Source organism: Lagenorhynchus albirostris, chromosome 9 (genome assembly GCF_949774975.1).
Source record: "Lagenorhynchus albirostris chromosome 9, mLagAlb1.1, whole genome shotgun sequence".
In the NCBI taxonomy this organism is placed as follows: Eukaryota; Metazoa; Chordata; class Mammalia; order Artiodactyla; family Delphinidae; genus Lagenorhynchus; species Lagenorhynchus albirostris.
The window spans coordinates 32167598-32188770 of record NC_083103.1 but is presented as its reverse complement, the minus strand read 5'-3'; the positions used below and the strand labels follow the sequence as shown (position 1 = coordinate 32188770).

Below are 21173 nucleotides of genomic sequence, written 5' to 3'. Positions count from 1 at the left end.
TTTATTTGGAGATTGAGTATGGTTAAAAGATGCATAAATGTGCCAAGTTGATAAGAGGTAGATTTGTGATGATTAACTTTATGTGTCAAAATGACTGAGCTAAGGGATGCCCAGAGAGCTGGTAAAACATTTTTTTTGAGTATGTCTGACAGGGTGTTTCCAGAAGAGATTAGCATTTGAATCAGTTGACTAAGAAAAGATCTTCCCTCATAAATATGGCAGGTGTCATCTAATCCCATGAAGGCCCAAATAGAATGAAAAGATTGAGGAAGTACAAATTCTCTCTCTCTTTGAGCTGGGATGTATACCTTCTTCTGCCCTCAGATATCAGAACTCTTGTTTCTGGGGCCTTCCAACTCCGGGACTTAACACCAGCAGGCCACCCACCCCCGTTCTCAGGCCTTTGGCCTCGGGTTGGGAGTTACACCATCAGCTCCCCTGATTCGCAGACCTTTGGATTTGGACTGAATTATGCCACCAGCTTTCCTGGTTCTCCAGCTTACAGAGGGCATATCATGGCATGTCTCATCTTCCATAATCACATGAGCAAATTCCCATAAAAAAATCTCCTCTTAAATATCTATGTATATATTCTATTAGTTCTGTTTCCCTGGATAACCTAATACAATCATTTTTCCATATTTATATTTTGTGTGTTTTGAAATATTGACATCAGGTTTTTTATAAAAGACTTTTTTCTTTAATCAGAGATCAATCAGTGTTACTTAGTTTTTTACAGAGAGAAAGTAGACGGTAGTTGTTGAGTTAAATTTTTACTTTAGTGCCCTTACTTGACAAAATTAATAGTTGGCAAATTTATTCCCATTTCTTTTTTTTTAAATGTCTTTTTCTGCTCTATGAAATTCAAAAATGTAGAAACTACTAAATGAGAAAATTTTTTAAATAATAAAAGTAAGATAAAATAGGGACCTGAATAAAGCCAATAACTAATAATTGAGAGTTCATGCAGGCTTAATTGTTAATTCCCTAATGGTTAATAATTTGAGCATATTTGTATATACTTATTAGCAAGTCACATATTTTCTTTGGTGAAATTTCTATTCAAATAGTTTCCCCATGCTCTGCTGGGTTGTTTGTCTTCTCAGTGTTGAGTAGTAAGATTCCTTATATATTCTGGATATAAATCCTTTACCAAATATATGATTTGAAAACATTTCTCTCCATATGTTTCTTATCTTTTCATTTTCTTAATGGTGTCTTTTAAAAAGTAATTAAGTTTTTTTAGTACAGTTTTAGATTTACAGAGTAATTGAGCAATAGCTCAGAGAGTTCCATATAGCAATCAGCCGTCTTTCTGTAATTTATTTCTAGTTTAGTTCCATTGCAGTCTGATGGCATACTCTACATTTGTTCAAATGTATTTTATGGCCCAGAATGCAGTCTATCTTGGTAAATGTTCCATGTGACTTTGAGAAGAATGTGTATTCCCCTCTTGTCTGATGAAGTATTCCATAAATGTCAATTAGATCCACTTTATCTGCAGTGTTGTTCAGATCAACTATATTCTTAGAGGTTTTCTCCCTGCTTGATATGTCCACTATTGACAGAGAGTGTTGAAGCCTTAATCTGTAATAGTTGTTTGGTCTATTTCTCCTTGCCGTTCTATCAGTTTTTGACTCATGTATCTTGACATTCTGTTGTTAGGTGCAATCATGTTAAGAATTGTTATATTTTTTGTAGAATTGGCCCCTGTATTATTATACAAATGTCCCTTTTTATCCCTGATATTTTTCTTGGTCTGAAGTTGGCTTTGCCTAAATTAATATGGCTACTCCAACTTTCTTTTGATTAATATTAGCATGGAATATCTTTCTGAGTCCCTTAACTTTTAATCAATCTGTGTCCTTATATTTAAAGTTGATTTCTTATATACAACATCTAGTTGTGTGCTCTTCTCTTATCCCCTCTTACAATCCCTGTCTTTTATTGATATATTTAGACCCTTCATATTTAAAGTGAATATTTATATAGTTGGATTGATGTCTGCCATAATTTGTAACTGTTTTGGATTTATCACATCTTTCATGGGTTGTGAAAGAACCTTATACAGAGAGTATAGAGAGAGTATTTCCAGTTCCTCTATTATAACATTGCTGTCATTCATTTCACTTAACCATAAGCTGTAATTACCAAATACATTGTTGCTATTGTCATTTTGAACAGACTGTTATTCGTTTCATCAGTTAAGAACAAGATAAATAAAAACATTATTTTACGTCCACTTATTCCTTCTAGAACACTCTTCCTCTCTTTTTGTAGATCAGGGTTTCTGAACTATATCATTTCCTCCTGTCTGAAGAACTTTTAACTTTTCTTGAAAGGCAGGTATACTGGTGACAAATTCCCTCAGTTTTTGTTTTTCTGAGATCTTTATTTTTTCTTCACTTTTGAAGGATAATTTTACTGGATGATATTTCAATTTTTTAACACTAAATATTTCACTTCAATCTTTTCTTGCTTAAATTGTTTTTAAGTAGAAGTCTGAAGTAATTCCTATCCTTATTTCTCTGTAGTTAAGTTTTCACTTTTTGATTCTTTCAATATGTCTCTGTGGTTTTCTGCAGTTTGATGACATGCCTAGATGTAATTTTGTTTTTCTAATCTTCCAGGATTTGTGATTGAGTTCTGTCATTACCTTTGGGGAACTCTCACCATTCTTACTTCAAATATGTCCTCTGTTATTTTCTTATCCTTCTAGTATTTCCATTACCTCTACATTGCAGGTTTTCTAATTGTTTTACAATTCTGGACATTCTGTCCATTGTTTAAACCCTTTTATCTTTGCATCTGTTTGGTACCTTTCTATCAACCTGTCTTCAAGTTCACTGAATTTTTTCAGTGGGCAATGTCCAGAATATTGATGAGCTCATCAAAGGCAGTCTTCATTTCTGTTAGTGTTTTTTTGCTTTATTTTTAGCATTTCCATTTGATCCTTAGATTTTTTCCATCTTCTGCTTATATTACCCATTTGTTCATGCATTTTGTCCACTTTTCCCCTTAGAGCCCTTAGCATATCAGCCACAGTTATTTTTAAACTCCCAGTCTGATACTTCCAAAACATTTGCCATTTCTGAATCTGGCTTTATTGCTTTTTTATCTCCTCAGACTGTGTATTTTTCTTGCTTTTATAATACTTCTAATTCTTTCCCAGTTTATTAAAATATAATTGACACATTACACTATGTAAGGTTAAGGTACACAAAGTAGTGATATTCTATATCTATATATTGTGAAATGATAACCATAATAAGGTTAGTTAACACATCCATCATCTTACACAGTTAATTTGTGTGTGTGTGGTGAGAACATTTAAAATCTACTCTCTCAGCAACTTTCAAATATACAATACAGTATTGTTAACTATAGTCACTAAGGTGTACCTTATATTCCCAGAACTTATCCATCTTATAATTGGAAGTTTATACCCTTTGACCACCTTCACCTACTTTCCCAATCCCCCCACATGCCCCCGACAACTACCCATCTGCTCTGTTTCTATGGGTTTATTTTATTTTGTTTGATTTCATATATGTAAGTGAGATAATGTTATTTGTCTTTTTTTCCTGATTTATTTCACTTAGCATAATCCCCTCAGTGTTTATCCATGTTGTCACAAATGGCAGGATTTCCTTCCTTTTTTATGTCTGAATAATATTCATATACATATATATTCCTCTATATATAATACTTTATTCACCTAGAAACTTAGGTTGTTTCCATGTCTTGGATATTATAAATAAGGCTGTATAACCCTCTCAGACTTCAGACAATGTTACAAAGGTACTGTAATCAAAACAGCATGGCATTGGCAGAAAAACAGACATTTGGATCAATGGAACAGAATAGAGAGCTCAGAAATAAACCCACACACCTACAGTCAATTAATCTTCTACAAAGGAGGCAAGAAAATACAGGAGAAAAGACAGTCTCTTCAACAAGTGGTGCTGGGAAAGCTGGACAGCTGCATGTAAATCAATGAAGTTAGAACACACCCTCACACCACATGCAAAAATAAACTCAAAAATGGCTTAAAGACTTACATACAAAACATGACACCATAAAACTCTTAGAAGAGAACATAGGCAAAACATTCTCTGACATAAATTGTACCAATATTTTCTTAGGTCAGTCTCCCAAGACAATAGAAATAAAAGTAAAAATAAACAAATGTGACCTAATCAAACTTACAGGCTTTTGTACAGCAAAGGAAATCATAAACAAAACAAAAAGACAACCTCCTGACTGGGAGAAAACATTTGCAAACGATGCAATCAACAGGGGCTTATTTTCCAAAGTGTACCAACAAGTCATATAACTCAATAACAAAAACAAACAAACGAACATCCCAATTGAAAAATGGGCAGAAGACCTAAGTAGACATTTCTCCAAAGAAGACATACAGATGGCCAACGGACACATGAAAAATGCTCAACACAGCTAATTATTAGAGAAATGCAAATCAAAACTACAATGAGGTATCACCTCATACCAGTTAGAACAGCCATCATTAAAAAAATCTAGTCTTATTCACTTTTACTCTCCAGGACAGAAACAGATGCAACTGGTGGAAACAACTATAAGGAGAAGAATATTTCAGTCAAAAATAAAAGTGAACTCAGTGAAAAGCATCTGAAAATAGAATTAGCCTAGAATAGAGAATATAGTATATTATATGACTGAATAATGAAAAAACAACCATTCTGGAACGTAGTCAGGAAATGAAGCATTAGAGTAGAGGAAAAGAACTATCATGGGATCATCCCATTGTATTGCAGGATTCTGTGATCATCAGCAACCTCACTGAGTGCTGATGGGAACACATGCAATCGCTTAGTAAATAAATAGCAAAGGTGATTCATTTTCATTCCTGTTGATCATACCCTAGACTAAATAACATGGTAGAGAAAGCCTGGAATTTACCACTTTGCTGTTTCCTAACACGTCAGTATGGCAAGTGCTTTTGTTATTCAGATCCCTTTTCTATAAAATAGACGTCAGTGATTTTCAAACTTTTGCCTGCCTATGACTCATCAGGTCAGCCTGTAAAACTGCTTGTGGTAAGGCTCCACTCCCACCAATTATTCGTCAGTAGATCTGGGACAGAGCCCAAGAATGTGTATCATTTGAATAAACCCAGCTAGATTTTCTTCCGTCAATATTTCCTGTTAAATATTTTGAGAAACTTTAATGTTGATTTCTTACAGGTTTATCATGATGATTGTATATCATATATAATAAATACAGTGTTCAGTTTTATCATGGATGTCCTTATTAGTTCAGTCTAAAAAAGCTGCTCTGCAATTTTCATACTCAAGGTCTCAATATCTTGTATGCACAAGGTCCTAAACTTGGAATTAGAGACCATGCATATTCTTAGATAGCTTTGTGGGTTTGTTCCACTTCCTGCCCTATGCAGCCAGGCAGGGTCACCTAGGAAAATCGCCACTGGATTTCTTGACCCTTTTCTTAGTAGACATAGAAAACTTGAAATGGATTACCAAAAGCTTAACAGCGTATTGGACTATCGGTTTTGGAAATGTTTAAATTCCTTTGAGGGCTTCCCTGGTGGCGCAGTGGTTGAGAGTCCGCCTGCGGATGCAGGGGACATGGGTTCGTGCCCCGGTCCGGGAAGATCCCACATGCCGCGGAGTGGCTGGGCCGGTGAACCATAGCCCCTGAGCCTGCGCGTCCGGAGCCTGTGCTCCGCGATGGGAGAGGCCACAACAGTGAGAGGCCCACGTACCGCAAAAAAAAAAAAAAAAAAAAAAAAAACCTTTGAAAGCAGCTTTGCGTCAATGGTAATTTTGGAGTCACAGGGAGAAAGCAAAGGATGTACCTGCTTCATCCCATTTTCCTGCAGTTTGCAAACGTGCCTCATATTGTTTAATAGCATATCAAGAATTAAAGACATTGAACATTTTATTTTAATTTCCACATAGGGATTGAGACTTACTATTCAATGTAGATGTGCTTTACAGCGTTTCTGACTCCTCTAGGTAGCACACACTTAACTTTTCTTAATGTGCTGAGGAACCGAAAGGCAGCAACGGCTTATGTTTAGCATTGGAAGCACTCCTCGCTCAGATTCTTGCCATCACACCTGCTTACAAGTCCCTGACCAAAGGGAGTTTATTCAACAGCAAAGCACTGTCCAGGGAAATGAGAGGAGAAAATGTGCAGGAAGTAAATCTAGAGCTGTGAGTAGAAAATTATGCCAGCATTTTCATGCTAAAACAATTTTGGCAGAGATTTAAAAAGTCCTAGTTTGCAATTATATCCAATATTCACTCTGTGGCATTTGATGCCCTGATGAGCCATCGGAAGACATTAGCTTAACAAAATTTCCTAGGCAAGTCATGCCCTGCTGTAATTGGGCTGAGAGACCATATACCATTGTCATTCTGGGCTACATTCCATCAGACCATCTGAAAAGGTTGGCTTCATACAAGGCATTCTTCATTGTGCTACTGTGTTTTTTTTTTTTTTTTTAAGAAGGAAAAGGCATGCCTCCAGATTACATGGGAAGTATAGATAGTTTCCTTAGGGCTTTAGAATAAATTTCTGCTTTTTACATTAGATAATAAATTTCCATGTTTACCCTCCTATAACATCTTAATTTTCTTTTTTTTTTTTTTTTTTTTTGCGGTTCGCGGGGCCTCTCACTGTTGTGGCCTCTTCCATTACGGAGCACAGGCTCCGGACGCACAGGCTCAGCGGCCATGGCTCATGGGCCTAGTCGCTCCGCGACATGTGGAATCTTCCCAGACTGGGGCACGAACCCATGTCCCCTGCATCGGCAGGCGGATTCTCAACCACTGTGCCACCAGGGAAGCCCTATAACTTCTTAATTTAAAGCATGCAAAATGTTAACTTAATTATTATTTCTTATCAGGAATCATATAGAAACCATAAGAATAATGATTAACTTATAATTTGGAAAATACAAATAACCCAGTAATAATAATTATTATAAGGAAATTATTGTTAATAATTATTATAAGGAAATTCGCCAAGCAGTGATGTGCAAATACAAAGGTTAAATTGGTCAATAACTCTTTGACCCCTCCTACCTTCCCTGAGACATAATGATTTTCACCTCTGGGTCCCCATAGTACTTTGTTTATACACATATTTTATCCTGTATCACAGTCCATCTTGCATGTTGATTATTTGTATAAAGTTCTCATTCTGCATTAGATAATAAGCAATTTGAGGACAGAGACTATGAAAGTATTGACATTTCCTTCAGCACCAAACAAAATACTCATCTTAACAGATGCTTGTAAATATTTTTCCAAAATATCTAAAATTATGAAGTTTCATAAGTTATGACATTATGAAGTTACTTTTTCCAAAATATCTAAAATTATGAACATCTAAAATTATGTGCCACGGTGGCACAGTGGTTAAGAATCTGCCTGCCAATGCAGAGGACACGGGTTCAAGCCCTGGTCTGGGAAGATCCCACATGCCGCGGAGCAACTAAGCCCGTGCACCACAACTACTGAGCCTGTTGCTCTAGAACCTGTGAGCCACAACTACTGAGCCCACGTGTCACAGCTACTGAAGCCTGCGTACCTAGAGCCAGTGCTCCGTAACAAGAGAAGCAACCGCTATGAGAAGCCCATGCAGTGCAACGATGTGTAGCCCCCAGCTCACTGCAACTAGAGAAAGCCTGCACTCAGCAACAAAGACCCAACGCAGCCAAAAATAAATAAATAAATACATTAATTAATTAAAACTAAATAAATGAATAAAACTATGAAGTTAGACAGGGCTTCATGTTTCAAAATTTTAACTATTTTGTGTGAAGGATGAAGAATTATGGTTCAGAGAGGTAATGTGACTTGCCTAGAGGAGCCTGGTTAGGGAGCATCAGTGTCAGACCCTGTCTCCCTCCCACTCCTCTATTCCTCTGTTAACTGAATTCAGAGCCATCACTTTGATTCAGCATTACATTTTTAATCGTTGAACTTCTTTTCTAGTTTCTGCCCTTTTTAATATTAAAACAGTACTAAAGGGCTTCCCTGGTGGCACAGTGGTTGAGAGTCCGCCTGCCGATGCAGGGGACACGGGTTCCTGCCCTGGTCTGGGAAGATCCCACATGCCGTGGAGCAGCTGGGCCCATGAGCCATGGCCACTGAGCCTGCGTGTCCGGAGCCTGTGCTCCGAAACGGGAGAGGCCACAACAGTGAGAGGCCCACATACAGCAAAAAAACAAACAAACAACAAAAAAACAGTACTAAAGTATCATTCTGTAATAAATATTAAAAAACTCATTTCATACACAAGACTAACATGAGAGAAAAATTTAGCCAAAATGTGTTTATGTTTCAAAAAATCTTGGTACTTAATTCCATTTTTTCTCCTTTACAGTATTCTGAAAATCATGCTTGTTTTTAGCCTCCAGCTTGTCCCAGATATTAATTAAATGTGAAGAATGAGTTGGACTTTTTAACTGTCAGAGATATTTTTTCTTGGTAAAAGTTAAGGTTGCCCAGTTATGCATTAAGTATTTTGAGTTCTTTTAACGTTTTAGAGAAAGGTCATAAGAGGAGCACCTAATATGTGCAAAATACTCCTTTAGGAACCATTCTATAGTTTTATTTAATCTAAATCTTCCAAAAATCCTGTCAGGTAGGGATCATTTTGCCTACCCTACAGATAAGGAGTCAGAACCTCCTTAAGATGAAGTAACTTTCCCAAGTGTATACAGCAAATAAGGGCTAAAGCAATTCTAACCTGAGATGGGCTCTTTCCTCCATTTACCTAGCTGAGTTACCTACATTGTATCATGTCACTTGATGTCAAAATTTTGAATTATCCCCATTTTACAAATGAGGGAAAATTGAGGTTAAATTGGTATTTCCTACCATCATTCCAAGCAGGACAAGTACTGCTCTGTCATGAAGTTTTCAACAGTATAGGAATGTAGAAAATAGACATTTAATATTAAAATAACAAAATATTAGCAGATTTTCCATGAACCAATCTCTCTCTCTTTCTCTCTCTCTCTCTCTCTGCCTCTCAAAAACAATTTCTTTTGACATTGGATCCTTTATATAATTTTAGTATTAAAATGTTATTTCTTTTCTGAAATATTGTTGAAAAGTAGCAGTGTGTTTTGCTTGTTGGTTTATTTGTTCTAATGTCGAAATTTGTTTGTCACTGGTGTTTAATTTTATTCTTCTGTAAAATACCAAAGTTTGGAACCTCAATGTTCATTATTAGAGATAGTGGGAGATGGAGTTGGGACTCAAATTCATTTGCATGTGACTCCTGATAATCATCAAGGAAACCCCAGTATTAGAGTCTGCCCCACCATGGTAGGATTATGTATTTTTTCCTACAGGGGTAAATAATTAAAAGGGCTTGTCTCATCTAAATCTGTTGTTACTTTGCCTACCTTTGTGGCCATAATATAACATTTTGTCAGATGGTAGTTTGTTGCCCAAAGCACAGAAACAAACTGGTTATTCTGGTGGTGTTGGGGAAGATGTATATGTGAGAAAGAGCATGTAATCACTTTAATAAAGATACGTTCATGGCTCATCCCATTTCATAATTTACAGACCCAGCTGTGGTCCCCTGTAGGTCACCTGTATAATTAATAGGTGAGCTGCATACTGAAGTAGCTGAATCTGTGCAGACTTTCCTGATCATTCTTCATATTTTATTACTTGAGTTTCTAGAAATAGGCACTATACTCATCAGGTTGAATTTTATCTAATTGAGAGAGTGTTTTGAAGGCGTGTACCTTCAGGAGTGCTTATATCTGTTGTCTTTCTGAGAAACACTAGGAATTTTATGAACCCCATCTCATGAAGTTTCCACAATGCCTGTGAGGCACACAAAAAATAAATTTAAAGGTTGTGTTCATTATAAGATCAAAATATCAAAAAGAGTTGGAGCTGTCTTCCAGCCATGTAATATTTTCTTTATTGTTGAAATTTAATAAGTATTCATTGTTCACATGATCAAAGACTTGTCTCAAATAGTCAGCTGTGCTTCCATTAATGAAAGAACATACTCCACCATAAATCCCACGGTATCTTTCTCATGACAATGACCTCAAGTAATAATTCGTACACAAAAAACGGTTTGGGGGTCAAATAGATTTGGCAAATGGTTATATCATATCTCCTAAGAGATTTATAATGCATTTGTACACTACAAAGAAGTGGATTTCAAATTTCACTGTGCATTTGAATTGCTGGATTGCTGATTAAAAATGCAAGCCCTATATTCGTAGGACTGAATTATCACCCAGGAGTATTATTTTTTAACAAGCACCTTATATGATTATGTGAGCAGATCATTCAAGAGGAAAGCTTTAAGAAATTGTGTGTTAAGGCTCTGAGAAGAACTACTTTAAATACCACTGTTTAATGTTCAAATAAGCTTTTTCTCCAAACTTATGTGATTTATGAACTCCATTATTCCAAAATATATATTGGGAAACCTTACACTCTGCAGGTTACTTTCTGCATTCTGAGCTTGATTTAGTACATTTAGTTTAGTTTTTTTTCCCCAAGGCCAAAAGCAAGTATAATAAAAACAAAGGTCAGTTGTATTATTACAGTAAAAACAAAACAATTACAATATTCCAGGGAAATTTTAGTTTCTAGGCCTAACTCAAACCCGTACAACATAAAAAGAAAAAAAATTCTTAGGTAGTGTAGAAGATTCCTCTGTGTAGATGCCTAAAATTCTTTGGACTAAGGCACTCAAGGTTTTCACTACTGATTTCTACTATTATAGTTATAATCTTACTTTTCCACTATACTGTAGGCTTATTTTGAAGAAGGGGCTATGTGCAACCATTTTGGAGCTTCTATCAAATATAACTAAATCTCATATGAAAAACTCAGGCATTTATGAAAATTCTAAAGGACTGAAATATTTTCATAGCCAATGTTTGTTTTATTCATTTATTAAGTGATTAGATATTGACCACTTGCTATCTAATAGGCATCTAGCTGAGATCTAGGGCTGATACATGTAGCCTCTATCTTCAAGGAACTTACAGTATATCAAAGAGTCACTTACAATATATCAAAGAGCCAGACATGCATATATATATAAAAACATTAAGTGTGCTAATGTTTCTAATGCATTGTACCTTTAGAGCAGGAGAGTGTGATGAGCCTACCTAGTGGTGAAAATGTTGTGCTAGGGAGGGAACAAGTAGCTGGTCTTCAGGATCTCCCAGTGAAGAGAGACTTTTATGAAGGTGGAGGGAAAGAGCATATTACACAGACACAGAAGGGTAAAGTAACATGAGTGTTCAATTAAGAGCCATGTAGAGCAAGAATCGGGAGCATGTGCAAATGACTTTGCTCTCAGATTTGAATTGGAGTAGGTTAAATCTCATATGCAACTTCTTTAGTTATCATCCACTCCTAGAATTTATGGAAAGTTAGAGTTCAAAGCCAGCTTAGGTATCCTCCTTGTTTGACCTCAAAGAAAGAAACTGACTTGTTCAAGGTTAGAGTTACACAGTGGCCATGAACTATTAAACTCCCAGTCTCCATTTTATACATTTTATACAGGGAAAGGATTACAGAAAAATCACTAAAAAAAGTACATATTCTTACATTAAACAATTTTTAGTTACTTTAAAATGTGTTGAAAATAAAAAAGATGAAAATAAAAGGAAGAGATGAAGGGAGAATGAGAGGCAGTAAGGCAAGGAGGAGGGAGGCAAGGCAGACTAAGGAAGAAGGAAGAAAGAAAGGGAGGGATGGCGGGAAGGAAAATTCAATATTTTAACCTTGGTTAAAATGAAAAATGAAGGGCAACTGGAATATGCTGCCAGTAATTCATTTTCTTCAAGACGATTGAGGCTAATAAGATGAGATTTCCTGGTTAGTAAAATATATGATCTTCTTCCCAGAAATATCTTTTTTACGATGTTGAAGTTTTCTGCTAGATAGATTGATGATGTTGACCGAAAACAAATAGACTGGCAGACATTTCTTCAGCAGTGATGGGTTTGTTTGGGATCAGCAGAGAATTACAATTTTGGGTCTGCAACCATGATGAGCAAGGTGCAAGTGCCCACAAGGCAAAGGAAAAAGAATTCTTTCCTAGAGGGGAAAAGAAAGTTGGAAGGGCTACAGTAAACAAAGAGTTCATGGCTTTGCATGGGCTGAGTTGTTGCCAGGAAAGAAGAGGGGTCTTTCTTCGTCTTGTTGGTCTCTGCTATTGCTGCAAGGTGTGAGAGCGCCCCCTTCTGGTCTCCTGACTCTATTTAATTGTGATTCCAGTTTATTAATTTTTTACAACGATCATATTGTTTAAGTTGTTTCCTGGCTTGCAATATTGATGTCCGGCAGGCATAAAGACCATGGACATATTTAGATCCTAGAGTCTAGACACATCACGGATATAGAATATAGTAGTTTTGTAACTCTTTCCTTTTTAAAAATTTTTGCAAAGAAAGAACTTTCCATTGTAATTGAGCCTTTGTCATAAGCATCACTGAGATTCCCAAATGGACTATGAATGCTTGCCCATTCCCTGGGATCCCACTAATGTTGTGATAAATTTGTCCCTAGCTTGACCTTTCAGTTTGTCTCAAAGTGAAGGAAGTTTTCAATGGGAAGATTTCAAAGGAGATTTTCTCTTCCCTCCCTTCATTTAATTTAACTTCATTGACCTATTTTCAATCGCAGCTTATACAGGGGAGCACGACCTGTTCAATGAAGCACAAAGAATATCCTGCAAGCAATGACACCACAGAATCAGAACCTGTCCCACAGGTATTTGGTTTGGTTTGTTTGTTTGTTTTGATTGTCAGAAAGCACTTTTTGAAGCTGTTGGGTTCCATGATTTTCTCTCTTGCTTTAGCTAAAGCAGGGATGCTGTATTGCCTAATACAAGACACATCTTTCACCTATTGCCTCTGGACCTTTCCATGACCACTGTGCCTGCCACTAAGCTTTTGGTTTGATTTGCTGAGGTCCTAGAAGAACAAGGGCAAGGGAGGGTTCTCACCCCTCCCCAGCAACCAAGAAGCAAAACAAAAGTAAACAGAGAACAAAAATTATACATATATTCTTTATAGGACAAAGAAGATAAAAAGAAGACTTGAGAAAGCAGAGAAGGAAGAAAGAAGTACATATCCCCCACAAAACCAAGTAACAAAGAAACAACTCAGGAGCTTAATTCTGAACTTCTATCTGGACTGTTCTATATTTGACCAAACGTATTACATCATAGCAATTATTAGGATTCATTTTACTTAACACATTTTTAATTTGGGGGTTAGATTCATCAGAGTCGAATGGTTTGACCAAAGTTTTCTCAAAATAGTTTTTGAAATATTGCCTTTTGTGGAAAATATTTTATGTGCTTTCAAGAAGTAGCAGTGTTAACATAGTTACACTTATTTTCTGCCTGGCATTGGTCTTCTGTAAGATATTTGTTGAGGTACATGAGTTATTCTGTTAGGATGTTAATTTTTACATTCAACATTTTTATTTTGACTCTCCTGATTGTCTTTTCTGTATTGTTTGACAGAATGTGATGGTGCCTCCTTGTACTGAATGCGAAGAGGAAAAAAACCCGGGAAAACAATTGACCAGCACTGAAGGGAAGGCAAATAGAGAAAAAAAATGACTGTAAATACCAAGAAACTGTGTTAAAAAACATCCATTTGCTATTGTCTTCATACTCTTTTTAGACCACAAGCTTGATGGAAATACTAAGTTTTTAAAGCATGCAACTTTTTCACAATTTTATGTACCTTTATATAGTAGTCTACAAATTTTCCAAAAGATTCCAGGCCAATTATGATCCTTAATTAAAATGGATATCCAGGCTTCCCTGGTGGCGCAGTGGTTGAGAGTCCGCCTGCCGATGCAGGGGACGTGGGTTCGTGCCCTGGTCCGGGAAGATCCCACATGCCGCGGAGCGGCTAGGCCCGTGAGCCATGGCCGCTGAGCCTGCACGTCCGGAGCCTGTGCTCCGCAACGGGAGAGGCCACAACAGTGAGCGGCCCGCATACCGCAAAAAAAAAAAAGGATATCCACAGTCATACATCATCATTGTCATCAGTAAATTGCCCAGTATAAATTGGTCTTTTTTGAACTCAAATGCAATATAACATTTAATTCTTCTGGTTCATTTGGGTATCCAGTACTTCCATGATCTTGTTTTTTAAATCAGCTGGAGAATGATTAAATGTGGATCCCCAGCATTCTTGGAATCCAAATTGAAACGATATCATAAAGATTTTGGTCCATGCTGGTTAATTGGAGCCACTCTCCTCAAGGTTGGAATCTGTACTGATCCGAATATATTATTTATTTGAGTGTGTTCATTGCTATTCTCATTACTATTTAGAACCATGTCTAAATAATATCAAGGCAATTCCGTCAGGGGTTTAGTCAATTAACAAAATTCTTTAAATATGTTTAGTATGATGTAGACAAAATATCAAGGAAGAATGACTAAATTTCTGACACGATTAGATTTTTGGCATTCTATAGACACACCCCTATGGTTGTCAGCTGGAATTACTTCAAGCTATAAACCAAGCTGTTTGAAATGCTCAGTGTGATTTTTGGTATGAAATTGGGTAATGGGATGTGGGATGGGAAGAGAGGTCCAAAATACAAATATGCAAGTAGATAATATACATTTTAAAATGAGGATTTGATGAAAGTAAAATAGCCATGTAGAACTAATGAACCCCAATTTGTATATTTTGAAAACAAATGTATTATTAAAACAAATCAGTGGCTGTGGGAACCTTTGACATTGGGACTGTACATAGGAATACCATTGATCAAATAAATTCACTCTTGGATACTCTGAACATACCTCATAAGCAAGAGTAATTGACACTGATTGAAACGATGGGTATAGCATCAAACTTATAGACTAAAATTAATTGGTTAAATGAAGCAGTTAGTTTGTCTGCACCAAATCTATTCACTTCTGCTGGTTAGACCCATTTTGTAGAAAGCATATAAAACCATTGTTTTTATAGACTAGATCTGCCAAGCCACAATTAATTTGGAGCACAGTATCCTGGCATGATCTGTAATTAATAGGTGAACTTAAATTCTGGGATATGGTGGCACAACTTTGACCACAATGACATATTCAAAGAAATTTAGTGATCTGGAGAAATGCCAAACTATCATTAACAGTAAAAGTGATACTGTGATATATTCATGTAGCAATTGTACTTGCTGAGTAATTCTGTGTCACTTATCAGTATTTTTCAGATTACAGGCTACCTAAGAAAGAGAACTAGTTTTATAGATGATTTAGAGGGTTTTTGGGTGAAATGACCAGGACAAAAGAAAAGATCAAGGTCTGAAGCTCCTGCTGACTCCTCAGCTCTAAAAATCATTTAATTTGATGAGATGGAATATTGCTAATTTCCCAGGTCCTATTCCTTGTAATTTCCATATTGTACCCAGAAACCCTAACCAACTCTAAAGATTTATGAAAGGGAAGCAGATAATTTAGTTTAATTTAGGTTTACTCTCCTACCTCCACCCATGGCTCCAACTTCCCTCCCAGACCATATGGAGCCTATGGAAAATTAATCACCATTTCACCTTAGCAAAGTATGTCTTGAGGAATCTTTGGAAATAATAAAAATAGAGTCAGGCTGATATTTTTCCGAAAATTTTAGATGAAATGATGAAAGAGAATTTGGCTTAATATTAATCAAATTTGAACAGCTTCATCTGTAAATTATTTTTTCTATGCTCTAAATTCCTGTTCTACTACATGATAATATAATCAATTTTCTTCTCTTAAATACTGGCATGATCAAGTGGGCTTTGAATGAATATAATGTACACATTTTTCTTTAACAATAGATAGCATTATGCATCCTGCAGAGTTTACCGTGGTATATTCACTGCATTATTTGTTTAAAAACAAAAATAATTTGTAATAGAAGAGCTTTATAAATATTTTTAAGAAATATTCTGGGAGTTCCTTTTAACAGTTAATCACAGAATTCTTTTTAGTTTGTACTATGACTTGAGTTTAATGAATGCATTTTATTTCTCTCAATCCATTAATTGCTGAGGTTTAAAATGCTTTACAAACGTGTGGCTTTTGTCCGTAAGAAAGGTGCCATTTCTTATTATTTCTTTTAATTAGCTCCTATATAAATAGATGTTGTTTTTGAGGAGTTAACATTCATAGCCTAACTATCCTCATGTGGAAAAAAAAAATTAAGCAAAATGTTGAATGTAGATAGTACAGTTCTATTATGTACTTGTAACAGTAAGCAGTGAAGAATTACTTATGCTTTGTAGAATATGAACGATTCCTACTGAGAAACAAACACACTTTCCAGTGGAATAACTTATTTTAATATGAGTACTACCAGAACTAACAATTTATTTCTCTCTATTATTTTGAAGTACTGATATATTCATTCTAAGTTGGGAATTGGTTTTGGACTTTGTGTTTCCTTTTATATGCATTAATATGCATTAACTACGTAAACTAGTGCCTAAAATGTGTAAGACCTATATTAATTTAAAGCTGACTGTGTCTATCCCATGCCAACATTCTCAGATGAAAAGTGAAAAACTGAGTAACTCAGCTGGATGTGTTTTTCTGTGTGATCTCAAATCTCTGAATACTGAATATCTATGGCTAACTAATTTGTTTTTCATTCTTTAGTCATATATTTAGCATTAAAGTGCTATTTGAGGGGCATTTCTGTTTCATACAGTATACTGGATTAGAAGTCTGAGACAGTTGTATGTGAAGGAGACATTTACTGCTTTAGATGGACAGTGTGGATAGCTGGATTAAAATAATATTTGTGAACTTCGCTATAATGGAATCTTTTATTTTTGCAGCTCAGGTACTGTAATTAGCGCTACTTGAAGTAGAAGTTGAAATTATCAGTGACACCAGAGAGTAGGGTAAACTGGTCAGACATAGAGAGTAATGACAACATACACTTGTTTACTTAGGGGACATTTTCTTAGTCATGTATACAGTCTTAAATTTCCCCAAACTATTTGTTCATCTCGGTTACATTATATAATATCGATGGTCAAGTGGTGAAGAATAAAAGGTACTGAAAAATGGCCTATTTTTGCTCAATAAAGGTTTGTTTCCAAGACTGCTATGTATATGATCTACCTAAACTAATTGAAAAACACACATTAACTTTTAAAATAGTAATTGCTTCTGTGTTTCATGATCTAAGAACTTTTTTGAAATGTCATCCTGGAAATTTCTTCAATCTCTCTTTGCCACTGTCCCAGAAAACCCTTATTTTATTTAGTGTTTTTTTTTTTTAATAGAGTTCCAGTCTATTTGTTTGCAAATGAGTCTCAAGTGCTTAAAACCAGCTGCCCCATAGTAGGTGCTTAAATATGTGTTGAATGAATTCAGAACCTGAAGCATCAATGGAAGAAGTAAAGAAAGCAACAAGGTAACACATTCTAATATGATAACAGGAAATCATAAGACATAGTCCTTTAGGAAAAGAAAGTAAATATCTTGTTCTTGTTTGTTTTGATTTTAGGTTATTTTTCCTTTGCATTTTGCTATTGGGCTTGTGTCTGTGACTAAACAGAGTAGATATGGCACTCCTGGATAAATTTTGGAATGCAGCTCAATGTCATAGACATAATTCACATGGCACGTATGTGACTTTAATTGGAACCCAGATTGGACATTCGCCTGAACCTGTACAAGTCACTCGATTTCTTTTAGTATAAGTTTCTAAGCTCTTAGACCTTAAGTGGTTGGGCTAAGATTTTCCTCTCCATTCTGTTGAGTCCTAGTTCTTTAGCAGACATAAGCCAAGGGCTGCTGAGAAGGTAAATGAATATCTAGAGGATGGGGCTCACTACTAGAGGATCTATACTTTTATATAATTTATTTGTGGGGCTTACACATTCTGCATATACTTTTAGTGGTGAAAGGAAGTCCAAATCTAAAGTGATTTGAAAATCACTGAATAACATAATCTTGATGATCTCCTTTCTCCCTTTGTTCATTCAGGCAGCCAGTCATTCAGTCATTCAATAAATATTCTTTGAGATCCTACAATGTGCCTGCCATTCCACTTCTTTTGAAGATCCAATAGTAAATAAAAATAGTAATTATGAATATTAATGTGCTTAATATATACCAGCCACTGTTTTAATTTTTTATTATTAAATAGTCTGAGGATTATTTAAGATAGATATTACAGTTATCCTCCTTTCACAGATGAGGCAATTGAGGTAGAAAATGTTAATTGAATTGCCCAAGATCATACAGCCTGTAAGAGGAAGAAGTAGGATATAGATCTGGCAATGAGTTTCTTGAATCTATGTGCTTAACCATTTCACCACTCTGTCTCTCCTGCGAATGCCAGAGTCCTGCTTTCATGGAGCTTACAGTTTAGAGAAAGAGACAACCATTAATGAGGGAAGTACACAGAAAAGTATATGTCTGCTACACAGGGTTCTCTTTACAGCATACCATGGGGCAGGGGTGGGGGTGTGAATGTATCATGCCTGTGTGAAGTTCTCACTTAGAAAATGGTATTAAACTAATATTAATGAATATATTTTGCATGACTGTCCAAATCTTCAAAAATAAATTTTGTAGTATTTTCAGATATTAGCTAACAATATTTGAAACTGAATGCTTGAATTCAAATAAATGGTTGTGAATTAGTGCTGTTCAAAAAAAGAAAGCATCATATGGAAAAAGTGCCATTGCTTTCTATTCCCTGAATGCTAGGATATATGAGTCTATGAGGTATAGATGACAGCGAAATGTAGGTTTCTTTCATAAAAATAGAAATTTTATTTCTCTGTCTCTCTTTCTCTCAGAAAAGCCATGCATTCAATGTCATGATGATTGACCAGGATTAGCTTGTACCATTACAGCATTTGCATCAGAAATAAAGCAAATGTGCTGTGTGTGTCCCCCTTTCCCCCCTTCTTGGTACCTCCCACTCCTAAATTCTTTAATTCCTTTGAGAACACCATTTCACCTCATATCATGTAGACACAGTGGCATCTTGGGAAGGTCATATAATGCAATATATTTGTTCCCAGAAAATCAGGCACTATTTGAGGCTCCTGGAAGAAGCAGTTGACCTCTGCACCTGATTAACTGCTGAATAGGCATCCTTCTTTGGGCAGCATCTCTACCAAGAGTGAGAAAAAGAGAGAGCATCCTGTGGTGGGTCTTGTCCTCTCTCTGACTATGGCTCATCTTTACCACTTTTTTCATCATAAAGTGCCCAGTAAAAGTAAATCAAGAGATAGATACTGAGCAGAAGCTTGCAGCTCAAGTTTGGTGGATGCAGCACAATGGAGCAGAGGATGAACATCCCTGATAAGTTCCTGTTAAAGAAGCAGCATACTCACGGTGACATATTGGTTATTTTTCCCCTGCAAGTTTCAGTTTGACCCCTTTAGGCTTCTTCAATCTTGGTCCCAAAATTTAAAGATCATCTGGGCTGGAAATCCCCAAAACTACCCTTCATGCCTTTCTTTGGAATAACACACTAAGTATGTAAATCTTAGTGTACACTGAGCAGAGAGTCTACATATTTAAATGGTCAAGTTTCCAACATGAGTAAAATGTGCTGCTGACACTTCGCTCATGAAATCCACTGACAATGACTTCACCAGGAGATTTTGACATAGTGAAAGAGGAGCAGTACAATATGGGTAAGAGATAGGGACATTGTGGGTAAGAGGAACAGGTAATTTAGAGCATGTTTTAAGTCCACTCATTTAATCTGTGAAATAAATCCCTCTGAAGTAGATGCCTAGATGCGGCATAAGTAAAATTGAATGTATTTACTAGATGTGTTTCCAGTCATTTGTTACACAGTGAATATGTAGATGCTTGAGTGTGTATTAGCCCACTTAATGTTTGCAACTTTGGAAAGGTGTGAGATAGAGAACAAGCTTTCTCTGAATCAGGAGAATGGTGGACCAGGTAGGTATGTTCAAAAAAGTAAATTAGATAGTACCAAGTTGATGAAATGAACTCTATGATCTTTGAAAAAGAAAACACCTTCTCACATTTTATCCTCCTGGTCATAATTAAAGAGATAAAAAGGTGGAGAAATATGAATCCTTGAAAAAATATGCTCATTCATCTCATAATGGAGACATAGACTAGTTTTTTGAATGAAAATTTAGGGCAGATTTTTCTCCTTTGCAATGTTAATCTCACTTTCTATTTCCCCTTTCATGATCATCGTATTTGGGGGTTATGCATTTAAGGTTTTGGGGTACTGGAGTTCACAAATAAATTTTAGATATTTCTAGGATGCATTTGTTTTATTCATCATTAACTGAACCCTAACAGTTGCGTACGTGAACAGTTGCGTACATGAACACATGTACGTTCACTGTATGCATTTGTGCATGCTCCTGTCTGCATTTGCTCATTGTAGGCATTAATATGGTAGTTTCTATATATATTTATGTTTTCTGGCACTTGTGAACATTTTAATTTGTGGATGCATAAATTTAGTTTATGAATACCTTCATATGTTTACATCTCTATTCATGTACATACATGCCTTGATGCATGTATGTTTAGTAAAGTGAATGTCCAGTGCAGTTGCAATAAGCACAACTGTGCTGATCTAGGTTGTGCAAACGGACACACCAAATCAGCATCTCAAATCAGCCATTTGATATGGACAATCATTCCCATCCCTCAAATACAAAGGCTTGCCTCATGTACCTCTTTATGTCTTTTCATTTGTCTATAGTTAGACCCAGAGTAGGGAATTACATTTGGAGTTATTCACTGGATGGTCTAAAAAGGGAAATTTCTTTCAGCATGGTTTCCTATGTATGAAGCCTCAAAAAAAATCTACCAACTGTCCTTATATTAACCAAAGTATTTTTTATTTGAGGAAAAGAAGGCGAGTAATTATACTATTAATTATACCGCATGCCCTGACTGTACTAGGGCATAGGTACACTACACTGTTAGAGAAATAAGATGAAATCATAAGATCAAGGAAAGGGAGGTGTTTCTTTTATCTCAAATGTTAATGAGAGGATATGCATATGACAGGCATTTGGTGTAGAAGTTTCCAGGTGTGGATTACTTTGAAATCACTACACTTTTTTAAACCAGTGTCTGTTTATTATGAGGAAATACTTTGCTTAGGTTTGTCT

General features: G+C 36.0%; 1 protein-coding gene across 1 annotated transcript in view; it reads left to right on the top strand.

Annotated features, from left to right (window-relative positions):
- Nucleotides 1–13716, top strand: part of LUZP2 (leucine zipper protein 2) — a 445330-nt gene extending 431614 nt beyond the window's left edge. Inside the window, exons 11-12 of the mRNA XM_060157750.1 lie at nucleotides 12699–12785; nucleotides 13546–13716. Coding sequence (XP_060013733.1) covers nucleotides 12699–12785; nucleotides 13546–13644 — 186 coding nt within the window. The 3' untranslated portion in view covers nucleotides 13645–13716. The remainder of the gene's footprint in view (nucleotides 1–12698; nucleotides 12786–13545) is intronic.
- Nucleotides 13717–21173: the final 7457 nt, after the last annotated feature.